Source organism: Macrobrachium nipponense, chromosome 46, assembly GCF_015104395.2.
Source record: "Macrobrachium nipponense isolate FS-2020 chromosome 46, ASM1510439v2, whole genome shotgun sequence".
NCBI classification, from domain to species: domain Eukaryota; kingdom Metazoa; phylum Arthropoda; class Malacostraca; order Decapoda; family Palaemonidae; genus Macrobrachium; species Macrobrachium nipponense.
Genome location: NC_061106.1, coordinates 15,410,583 through 15,423,307, shown reverse-complemented (window position 1 = coordinate 15,423,307; position 12,725 = coordinate 15,410,583). Strand labels below are relative to the sequence as shown.

Here is a 12,725-nt window from a genome sequence, read left to right as displayed (position 1 = left end):
AATATCAAAATTTCAAGATTAATTAAATATATCACTGTAAAGACTAATACTGAGTAATGCTACAGTAAATGAAGATACTTTGGTTTAAAAAGTCAAGAAAGTAAACATAAGTTAATATCTGCCACAATGCTCCCATATGTTAAATTCACCTGAGAATCTAACAATAACTCTTCTATTATAATGCATAAAGTACTAGATATCATGAAAACAATACCAAAGTTAGCTTACCTCAAAAGTTTCCATATAAATGGGATCATAATGAATACCATCATACATGACTATCATTCGATGACTGAATTTTTTATCCTCTCCAAATCTAGGGAATACAAAGAAAAATACTGTAGTTGAATACAGCAGTGTCTCAGTATATGATGTATTATTCAAAATACCACTACTCATCATATTTTTAATTATTATACAGTAATCAGAAATATTCAAAAGCATTCTATCAGTTTTAGGAGCTTTTTGTAAAGGAGTATTCAGCGTGAGCTGGAACTGGTCATTGATGCTTGGTAACATGGAGGTTAACTGTTGGCACCTAAGTGAGGGGCAGGGTACCACTCACTAACCTTTTGGTAATCCATCACTTTTTTCCCTATCCCACTAGGACAAGAGGGGATGGTTGAGGTGTGATTATTATAAAAAGCTCTGGTTTAAATTACCTTTAAAATCTTATTTTTGTTCCTATGAAGATACAAAAAATCACCTTTTATATGGGAGACCTACACTCAAGGTCTGGGGATTTTATTTTAGTACTATCCCAAAAGCCTGATGAACATAAGTTTGTGAATCACTGCCATGTCACATATGCTTGCATTTATAGTGAAAGACTGGAGAGACAGCCAACACTGGCTTGGAAATACCAGATTCACATTGTTGTATATGAGCAGGGGAGGACTGACTCCTGTGGGGATGCAGAAGCTAACAAGGTACTGTCAGAGTTGTTCACCTCATTGAACCACCCTCTAATAAGATTCTGGAGAAATCCTGTTTTTCCTTGACATATATGTCAGCATGTAGTAATATCATCACTTGGGGATGAATGACAAATACAATTACATCCCCTCCTTTGTTAAAAGAGGGGATGGATAGAACACATCATCACACCTAAGTCTAAAAATAGACTGGTCTGATGATGTCTTCTATCCATTCCTTTCTCTAAACAGGTGTTAAGTTAAGTAGCTTCCCTGGATTTTTCATACCAGCATAAACACGAAATGGACTTATCACAGTTGGGAAGGGTGAAAAGGAGGGAAAAAGACCCAGTATCTAAGGTGTCTTTTTCCCAAACTGTACCTTAGACAGGATGCAAATGTGTCTGTAAGCAGCTGTGGAAAACTGCACAATTTTTTAGCAAATATCATGGGGGCAGGGAGGAAGCATCCAAGAGCCTACAGGTGTTCCTCTGAAGAGAGAGGAAGTCTGTTAGCCATCATCCTGGATTTGACTCCTAAAACTAGTTTTACCTGAAATGGGTTGAACGCAACTCAGAACACTGAGTGTTAAAATGAGCAGAATCAATATTTCTCCCTCACAAAAACAGGGTCATAAGCAAGGTACAGGAAACATAAATCTGTAGTAGAGGAGCCTTCACTGTTCAAGGGAACCACATAAACATTCCAGGTCCCTTCACAGTTAGAGGAAAAGCCAAAGATTCCTTTCTAACTGAGAAACCTTGCAGGAAGCAAGGCTATCCAAACAATGGAGGGTTGAGCATTTGACAGCTTCCTTCTGGTTTGTAGCAGGGAGTGAGAATGAGTCACTTAGATGGTGATAGGTAAGTGATGCTGTAACTCTCCAAATGCCTCTTGAGGGTCTTGGAGATAGTATTACCTTGGGAGTGAGAGTGGCAGTTTGGAAATTGAATCCCTAAGGGAAAACAAGCAATACCCTTTCCTGGACCTCATACCAAAAATCCTCTCAGGGGTTAACATCCAGTGAAGACCCATCTAAGCCTAATTTTAAGCAAAATTCACAAAGAAGAGAGAAGACAGTGTTCGAATACAGTACTATGATTACCCCCACACCCACCTCAAAATGAGAGGCAAAAACCTAATGACAAATAACATCAGGTAAAGAACAAATACTATATGTTCAAGGAAGAAATTTGAAAGGAACACTAGTTGTTCACAAAACTTTGCACTACTCCATCTTCTGTACTTTTGTCATTTTTTTCATCCCTCCCATTCCCCTGCCATTCAACTACTTGTCACCAATAAATCCCTTCGTTGCCAAGCTTCAGCAACTGTTTACAGCCCAGGCTGGGAATTCTCCTAAATAAAAATCAGTTATATGTATTCTCACAGAAACAAATTACTGTATCAATATGACATTTAGGTCAATGGGCCTTATACTTTGAACTTACTTCCTAGGATCATCAACTAAAATTCAGCCTTATTACCTGTTTAAAACACCTGTCTTTGCATCTAAGGCAACTATTTCCATTTCATAATATTGACTCAGGACAGACAACTCAATTGCACCACCCCAGGAAGTGTCTTTCAAAATCCAGTTGCAGTAATCAGCATTTGATTTTTCCAATACTGCTTCATGGTATAGCTCTGGTTGGCTTTTGACCATAGAAGCCACTAATTTACGCATTTCTTTGATACTTTCTTGATTTATATTTCCACCACCTGTTGAAAAATCAGAACTGAATAAAAAAGTATAAAAAATATACAAGAAAAATGCAGATAATTTCATTTGGCAAGGTTTATGTTCAACAACTGTTAAAAGGGCAGAACAAAACCATACCTTGGTAACAATTATTACTTACATTTAATGTAAAGATATTTAAAAAGTAATACTATTACCTTTTTAATACAAACCCTTAATTTTTTGTGCTTATTTTAACAAAATATTTTAGACAAAAATTACCTGAAGGAAGAAGAGTACCAAATGAAGTGTAGTAGTGAGCATGTACAATGTGATCCACCGGGTCTCAGCCATCTACTCTGTTTAAAATATATATTTCTTAAGTACTGTACAAACCCATAAGCTCCTTCCATGGTTCCTCTTGAATAATGGACAGCACCTTGCTATCCAATGTCCTACGCCTCAATGAGCAACTACTGTATGTATGTGTATAGGCTGAGTGAGAGAAAAGAAGGGAGCTTGCCTCAGACAAACTAAAAGATGGGGGCTTGTCTAAAAAAACTGAAGGGATAATCAACACGTCATGTCTCCACTCTGACTCTGCCCAGATCTCCACAATTTCTGTAGACAAGCCTCCACTGGTGGAGGGAGGAAAAAATCATTAGTAGAAGAGAGGACACCCAGTCCTCTACTGGTAAAGCAAGGGAAAAAAACAGAAGAGAGGACACCCAGTCCTTCCACAGGAGGCTGGTCAGTGGGTTGATGAGGTGGAACAGAGTCTATTGAAGAGCTGCTCTTTCCTGTCATCCTGAAGTCAAGCATCTTAGCAGAAATTTTTGAAGAGTAGGATATATCAAACCTTTGTCCCTGTCCACAACATGAAAACCAAGGAAATTGTGACAAAATGACAAATTTTCTAAGACAATTTGTATTTTTCATAGCTACAAACCTGAGGTCTTAACAATAGGATAATTTCTAGTGCCTAGCTGGGTCTGGTTAAAAAACAGATGAAAGCAAGGAATCTTGTGATATCTGGCAACGCATGCATAGATCGGGTGAAGAGTGGTCAAGGGCCACTGATCTATGGCACTGTGTCAGTCTTTCCCAACTCAGGATGTCTTAACACACAGAGGGGCGGCTAGAGGTGGGCAGTATAATGTTAAGACCTAAGGTTTGTAGCTATGAAAAATACAATTTGTCTTACGACACCAATCACAGTTGATCACCCATTTGCCTTGGTAAACCGCAGAGGTCAACTTTCTGAGACTGCTGGACATATGCCTTGTTCTCTGAGAAAAGCCTCTCGCTTCGAGGAGATACTTGATAGCCTCCAACCATGAGGAGACAGGGATTCTACTGACTGGTGGAACCTTTCTGCATGGGGCTGACACAAGAGATGTTGTCAAGGGGGAATCTCCCTCGGAACCTCTGACACCAACGACAGCAGATCTGGGAACCATTCCGCCTGAGGCCACAGAGGGGCTACCAAAGTCATCCTGAAACCCTGTGAACTCATTAGCCTGTTCAAAACTCGACGGATCAAACAAAACGGAGGGAAGACATACACCTCCAGGTTGTCCCAGGGATGTTGGAATGCGTCCTCTGCCAACGCTAGAGGATCTGGGACCACTGAACAGAATATCTCCAGCTTCCTGTTGAAGCAAGTCGCAAAAAGGTCCAGCATGGGTCTCCCCCAAACTTGGAAAAGCTTGTCTGCTACCACTTGATGAAGGGACCACTCTGTGCCTAGGATCTGATCCCGAAGACTGAGTTTGTCTGCGACCACATTCCGTTTGCCTGGGATATACCTGGCTGAGAGCTCTACCAAATTGCTGACCGTCCACTGGTAAACCTCAACGGTCAAGGCGTGAAGTTGACGAGAAACCAGGCCTCCCTGTTTGTTCACATAGGCTACCACCGTGGTGTTGTCCGACATGAGAATGACAGAACGACCTTCTACATTCTCCCAAAACTCCTTCTGACCCAGGAAGGTTGCCTTCAACTCCAAGACGTTGATATGTTGCTGCTTGTCCTCCTAACTCCAAACGCCTGAAGCAATGAGGCCGAGCCCCCCACCTGCGAGGGAGGCGTCTGAGAACAGAAGGAAGTCTGGTGGAAAAGAACGCAGAGGGACACCCTTCGAAAGATTCTAGTCGTCCAACCACCAACGAAGGTCTTCTCTCACTTCCAGAGACAGAGGAACCATTAACGGGTGGGTCCCCCTCCGGAGACCAGAATTCTCCTAGTCTCCATTGCAGAGACCGAAGATGACTGATGTGGTTTCGACAGGAAGTCACGCGCCACCACCCGCAACTTCTCCAATCTCTGATCCAATGGTAAAATTTTTGCCATTGTCGTATTGATGACCATGCCCAGGTAGAGAATCATTTGACTGGGTGCGAGGTTCGACTTTTCCTGGTTGACTACGATTCCCAGTTCCAGACAGAACAGAAGTAGACGATCCATGTCCCGCAGCAGCTTTTCCCTGGAAACTGCCAAGACCAACCAATCGTTGAGGTACCTCAGCAAACGGATCCTCTGAGCATGGGCCCAACTTATCACGAGAGAGAAGACCCTTGTAAACACTTGAGGGGCTGCTGTCAGCCTGAAGCACAAGACTTTGAACTCAAAGATCTTGTCACCAAGAGAGAAGGATGAACAGGGATTTGGAAGTATGCGTCCCTTAAGTCTATTGACAGCATGAAGTTGCATTCCCTCAAGGCTGCCAACACCGAACGCGGGGTCTCCATCTTGAACTGTGTCTTCCTGATGAAGTGATTCAAGGTGGATAAGTTGATCACAGGTCCCCATCCTCCTGACACCTGGGCACCAAGGAGATGTGACTGTAAAACGCCAGGGCACCAAGGAGATGTGACTGTAAAACCCCAGGGACAGATGCACTACTTCCTCTATTGCATCCTTGTCCAGCATCTTCTGCACTTCCTCCCAAAGAGCCAAGAACTTCAGAGAATCTGGAGGATATGCCTTCCTGAGCTGTGGCTTGTCCGACAGAGGAGGAGAGAAGTCGAATGGCAGTAGGTACCCCACCCGAAGGACATCTACCACCCACTTCTCTGCTCCTTAACTCTGCCACTTAGCCCAATGGCCTGCCAGGCACCACCCCACCTGTGGCACAGGAGAGGGAGAGGCACCTAACCTACTGATGGGCCTCTTTACCTCTGTCCCTTGGGCCCTTTCTTGGCTTAAAGGAACGAGAGCGAAAGGGGCGTTGATCCTCTGACCTAGGCTGAGTCGAACGGGAAGGCCCTGCCGAACTCGAATTCCTCAACGCCCTACCAGGCGACGATCTCCTTGACTGCCGCTGGACAGGGGGAGGAGGAGGAGCCGGATGTCTCTGAGGACGAGACTCCGACTTAGACACGGCCTGGTGCACCAGTCTGTCTTTGGTGTCAGCCCGGCACCAGTCTATCGCATTCTCGAGCTTTGTCTTAGGAAATAAAAACTGGGACTCCAACAGATCTCCGTTCCTCAATGCCAGCAAGGACCGAGCCTGAGTCCTACTTTCCAAATTGTTGAACCCACAAATGAGATCAACAACTTCCGAAAAGGAAGACAAAAACTCTTGCATGTCTCCCTCCTCCTGCTCCGGCAACGGAGACCGACGACGAGAAGGATGTGTAGGCTTCTCTAAGTCACCTTCCCCATTAAAATTAACGCAAGGATCAGCAGCCAAACAGCCCGAAACACCAACTAACCTGTCTGGGCTGGGTTCACGAGACGAACCCACTATAACACTAGAAACATCACTACGTACTCCTCCGACAGATGACTTATTAACATGTCCATGAATGGTCATGGGCATGGCAGACATACGAATGTGAGTTGAAGAGGAATCCCGAACACTCGAGATCGAAGGAGAATCCCCCAGGGTCGAACTCTTGGAAGCACCAGAGAGAGGGGGCAGGCAAACACAAACACTCCTCCTGCACCAACTCCGCGCTCACCACCTTCGACCTCTTGACAGGCGCCTTGAGATCCTTACAGCAACGAATAGGCCTTGGAGAAGAAGGAGCACTTGCAACATGTGCATGGACAGGGGAGGTTGCAACACGCTTGCGGACGATGTGCACAGACGGGGGAGGTTGCAACACCCGCGATTCGATGCAGAGGACGAAGCAGCCACAGCCACAAGGGAAGATACACTAACACTCTCTGAAACACCAACACTCTCGAGAAAATGTTCACGTTGTTCCTCCCTCGTAGGCGCAGAAAGAGCAAAGTCCTTAGCCTTCCAACGCTTGATACGCCGACGTGGCATAGAGGGGGAAGAGGGAGAGGAAGACAGCACTGGCTTCTTATGCGATCTCTTTGTAGGAGGCGGGGACGAAGCAACGTTTCCTTCCAGTCCTCCCAACCGACAAGGCAGCCAACTTATCATCCAAAACAGAGTCCAACCTCTTAAGCACTGCCTGGCATATAACCTCAGACTGATCTGCAAGAGAAGGCTCCAATGACATGGAAGGGAGATTTAGCGAACCGGGCAGCAAGGATGATGTCACGGCTGAGAGAGGCAGTGCAGAGACGACTGGGAGTGACGTCACAAGTGGTGATGACATCACGGCTTCCCCTCGGTGTGAAGGGGAATCAGATGCCACTGGCGGAGGAATACACGACGATGGATCCTGTGACATCATCAACGGGGCTGACGCCATGGCTTCCCTCCGACTCGAAGAAGCGGCAGCAGACACTGGCAGAGCAATACAAGATGGCTGACCTCGGCTACCCACGAAGATGAGGCCAGGAGGAAGGGAGATGGCCTGGCCAGCCTGATGAGGGTGGTAGCAAACCTCCATAAATTGTGCTAGCAACCCCTCCAAGGACGGGGGACCCCCTAGCCAGAGTGTCTTCCAAATTGCCACCATCTTGGACGCCTCCGACTCTAGAATAAATGAGAATGATGAAAAAGCCTCCCCCTTCCCGGGAATCAAATTAACTCCTGAAGAAGAAGGGGCAACATTACAAACATCAGCCTGATGGCCTCCCGATACTTCCAGCAATGAATCAATGGAAGAAAAGGAAGGAGACACAGGAACAACGCTACTATGGGGGGTGAATACTGCAGGAGACGAAGCATTGGGAAGAGGTGAAAAACCTTCCCATTAAGGAAGAGTCGAACCCCTCCGATGCTCTCTCTTGCTATAAAACGACTTCCACTGCTCTTTGGGCCATGCCCAGCATTCCGTGCATAGGATTCGTTATAGTACAAAAATTAGAGCGGCACCTGCTACACGTGATGTGGGGATCAGTTGCCGCTGAAGCCAAAAATCGAGAACACGGAAAACCTGGAATTCAGGGGCACACACGTTGACGAGGCCGAGAAGGAGTAGGAGAAGCCATAATATCAGCCAAACACACACACACACACACACACACACACACTAAACATAATCGAAACAGGCAAAGAACCGGGTAAAGGCCAAGAGAGGTTAAACACAACTCTCGCCCAGGCAGTTAAAGAAAAGACTGACGCAGTGGCGTAGGTGAGTGGCCCTTGACCACTCTTCCCCTGATCTACGCATGCGTTGCCAGATATCACAAGATTCCTTGCTTTCATCTGTTTTTAACCAGATCCAGCTAGGCGCTAGAAATTATCCTATTGTTAAGACGGAAGGTTTGTTCGTGTATGAACAAAAGAATTTTGCTTGAGTAATGTGGGTTGTTGCATGAGATGAAGTAGTTGGGTCTGAGCTTTTTCTTTGATCTCTCTCCAAAATTTCTGTTGATTCTCTAATTGCCAGAGCAATCATAGTCACAGCCTTGGCCACAGTAGGATGAGGATCTGTAGTGGAGGCAGTCCCAATCTCGAGGTTTAGAGCAGTCACAATAATATTCCTAATATTCAAACAGGAGACCTCTCAAGAAAAGGATCTAAAAGAGAAATGTCCCACCTTTGGAATGCCTTAGGTTGACAATGAACTCAGCTTGCATGGGGACTGATTAGATAGTCTGGAGAAGGCAAACATCTAATAGGTCTAACCAATGAAGATGGGGTATGGACAAAACAATCAGCTGTCAGAGTTTGTTGCTAAGGAGGAAAACAAGTATCCTCACTGATAGCTGATGTCTCCACCGGGTATACCATGGAAAAAGAAGCAGTTAAGTAGGTACGTATACTGATCTATGGGTAGAGTGAGGGTCAAGTGCACAGTAAATGAGGATAGCAGTGGTAAGTAGGCATGCCAATCCATGGGCACAGTAGCTGTGGAGTAAGGGAGGCTGGAGGTGGATGTGTTCATGGCTGCTCTTTTTCCGCCACCAAATATGACAAGGATTCTGCAGGAGGCATACAAGTTGGAGTGCTCTTAGGTCATATATAAGTCCTCCTCTGCAAAGTGATCAGTGATAAGGCAATTGGTCGCAATATGTCTTATAAGCGATGTAAGGCCAACAAGTCTAATCATAACATCAGCTACAGAAGATATGATAGTCCCTGGGAGGCATGGACTAGTACGCTGGGCATTATCAATTCAGAGGAAATATAAGACAAAAAATAATAATATTACACTAACAAAATAAGCAATTTATAACTGTTAAGATACTAAGTCAATATCACCCTAAAGAATTATCACTGTGTTGGCTTAAATGTCTCTACATTAACAAATATTTAAAATTAAAGTAAAATGTACAATTACTTCCTGCAGCAGGCAAAACTGAAACAATGAATAAGAACAATAAAATATCTAACATACAGATAACAAAATGACTGTTAATGCTAAGAAGGAAACCCTGCAAGCACACTGTATATATGCTAAATAATATAAAAACCTAATACCAAAAATGCCTAACGATATATTAACCCTTACAGACCAGGCTAAAATAAATATAATGTATTGAAACACCTCTAGACAGGGTAAACTTGATGTTGTTCAGTTTAAGATAAAAAACAATCAATGGAAAGAGGAAGATATGCAAATGCACACGGTATAAGAAAAACAATTCTAAAACATTTTCTTTTCCTTCCACAGGAAGTTGGAGGTGAATATTTCCAACCCTGCGCCAATTTTACTGAGCTATACATGTTCTAATAATTGTTTATCTTATTTTGTAAAATTACAATCAGAGCTCACACAATATCAGAATAGATAAGAACTAAATTCAGTAACAAATTCTGAGTATATTTATGGTAAAATATTTACGAGAGTAATACAATGGGGAGATATAGTACCTTTTAGTGACTTACACTTTTTTCTAATATATTTCTTTGTGCTTTAGTTTGCTACATTACAATTACAGGCAGTCCTTGGTTAATGACAGGGGTTCCATTCCTGGCCCAGTGCTGATAACCAAAAATTGTTGTTAACCAATACGTAATTGGTGTAAGCACTGATTGGAGTTGATTTATTACCAAAGCTGATAAACTGCCTACCAATGCCAATAAACTGCTTACCGGCGGCAAAAATCTGGTTAATGACATTGTTAGCCAAGCATCATAAAACCAAAATGCCATTAACTGATGCAACTGATAAGTAGGGACTGTCTATAACTGACATACCATCATACAATATAAGAACTAAAACCAGCAATTCCTGGGTATATTTTGAGCAAATATATAAAAGACATCCTGGCATGGAAAGGTGCAGCACATCCCCCCACGAAATCTCAAGTATCTTGTACTGAGGTAATAGTGTTGCTGTAAAAGTTGCCATACGTCATTTATGGCCCACTAACATGACAGTTTGTTCTGGAAAAGCCAGCAATCTAGAGGACAATCTTAGTGACCATAAAGTGGCAGTTCATTGCAGAAATCACTCTTTGGTCACATACTGTACAAGGAATAAGAGCTAAATGAGCTGAAGATTAATAAATGCAAAAATATATATTGAAACTCACTGAAACAGCAATCTCTGACTGAACAAACACTTGTGGCAGAAACATTAGGACCACTTTTTCTAAGACAGACAAAAAACTAAAGCTGGTTCACTTAAGGTAGATTCTTGGATGAGCCCTATTCTTACGAGACATTTGTTTGGCAGTTGCTGATTGGCTGGTACCGGGAGGTAGGCAGCTCCCAGCCAATCAGCGGCCGCCAAACTAACGTCTCTTAGGCATAGGGCTCATCCAAGAATCTACCTTAAGTGAATCAGTTATAGTGAGCCAGGAAACCTGCTGGATCACAAATACAGCATAAATATGATTAACAGGGTTGTAATGAAACAAAGTGTTTATGAACCCCACATACCTTATTGATAACATGCAAGCGGGAAGAAGATGAAACACAGCAATCTTTATGTGAAGCAGACAACGTCAAAGAAAAGGACATACTTACGTAACACACGACATAATGCTCAGAATCAGTTGATGGTGATGGAAAGAAAATATGAAAATATGGGGAAGAGAAAGACAGTCAAAAGAATGAAACAGGGAAAATGAAAAATAGAGTTCAGGAATGTATAAAAAAAAAGTGTCAGCAGGGTTCAGAATTGGAAAAAGATATGCATAGTATCTGAACAAGGGTGTACAAAATTCAATTAAAAGATGTATGTTACATATCTGGAAAAGGTTATTTTATTATTATGACCTAGTTTATTCAGACTGTTGAGTCACATTTCTGCTCTCATAGAGCTTGTTCAAGGATTTATTCTTAATAAGGTGAATACTGCCGTAGATGACAGAGTTCAATGACTAAGTAAAAAGAAAAAGGGAACTGGTGAAAAGTAAAGACAGCTAGCTATGGAACCGAGACCAAAAGAATGCTAAAAAGACCTAAGTACCATATACACAGTACCACGAGTGTACACCATTCATCCTTTTACTGCACAGGACTGATCTCTCTAGGTCCTTAAAATGTCTCATCCATGACACTGGACTGATCTCAAATGCTTCTTTTGGTTCTAGTTAAGTAGCTCATAACAGATAGCCCATTAACTTCATCACTGTAAGGAACCTTTTTCTGTATACGTATTCTAAAAGGTAACATTTAATTTTAAACTGCTACAGGATAATCTCAGGACAAGGGTGAGACCTTCAGCAACTGTTAAAATGGCATGAAGGGAGGGAGATTTCTCTTGATGATGAAATAATACACAGGCTTTTATTGGGAAATGACCATGATAATTGTATGCCTGAACTATCTGATATGACAATAGAGAGTAAGGTGATGCTTATACCATCATAGTTATAAGCAAATCTACCTTAGATAATTTTTTGGAGCAAGCTTTATCAGAGATGATCATAAACCACAGGAAAATTCAGAGGAGGAAGCAGATTTGTCAAGCACAAAGGTGGTGTGAGTAAAAGGAAACATGGTAAAATATGTGAATGGAAGACTGCTGAAGATTCACTTCATAAAAAATCGGTGCTATGAAACTTTTGATGGCGATAAAAAAATTTACATTTTCTACAGAATGCTGGGTCTGTTTGACTTTCTTGTCAGATTTTTCCAGAAGATATTTTTGTTTGAGAGCAAGCATTGAAGGTTTTCAATAAAGATTTTTAAACTTAATATTACAAATGGTGTTAGGTTACTCCATCCTTCAAGAGGTATCACAATGAAATTAATTATTAATAAAAAATACATAATCAAATATTTGAATAATTACCTGCGTATCATTTGCAGATTTTATCGCTCTATAAAAAATTATAACATAATAGTACAATGTAATATCATAACAATGAAAATAAGAAAGAATCTAAGTACAAATATGAAAGGGTGAAAATTAGTTAGTTACAAGATTAGCAGGACACTGACCTCATCATTAATGGCAATAACAGGCTCACAGTGAGAGAGTTAATGATGTACAATACAAATGAAGATCTCTAGCAACAGTCACAATTAAGATGAAAGAAAGTGCTAGACAAATGGTAAATTAGCAATCAATAAAACAATCAAAAATTAATAACACAGTGGAAAAATGTATGAAGTACAGTAATTCAACTGCATCATTTGAGTCTCCTTCTAAACTCATAAAGCTGACTTGCAGGTTTCTTCTTAACTAAGGGATAAAAATTAGAGCTAGGCAAAGATACAGAAGCTGAACAAATAGGTGGGAGGAGACAAAACAAATGGGATGGAAAGTAAAAGATAGAGGCAATGCAATAAGGGAACAAAAAAATCACAGCAAAAAATCTTATATACTGTGCATGGCACACTCCAAGCAGTATATCACCCT

General features: G+C 42.1%; 1 protein-coding gene across 2 annotated transcripts in view; it reads right to left on the bottom strand.

The window, feature by feature from the left end:
* Window positions 1–12,725, bottom strand: part of LOC135214769 (ubiquitin thioesterase OTU1-like) — a 95,781-nt gene that overhangs the window by 21,721 nt on the left and 61,335 nt on the right. For both annotated transcript variants that reach the window (XM_064249125.1, XM_064249126.1), the window contains exons 4-5: window positions 2,402–2,636; window positions 229–316 (exon numbers count right to left, since the gene is read on the bottom strand). In XM_064249125.1, coding sequence (XP_064105195.1) covers window positions 229–316; window positions 2,402–2,636 — 323 coding nt within the window. The remainder of the gene's footprint in view (window positions 1–228; window positions 317–2,401; window positions 2,637–12,725) is intronic.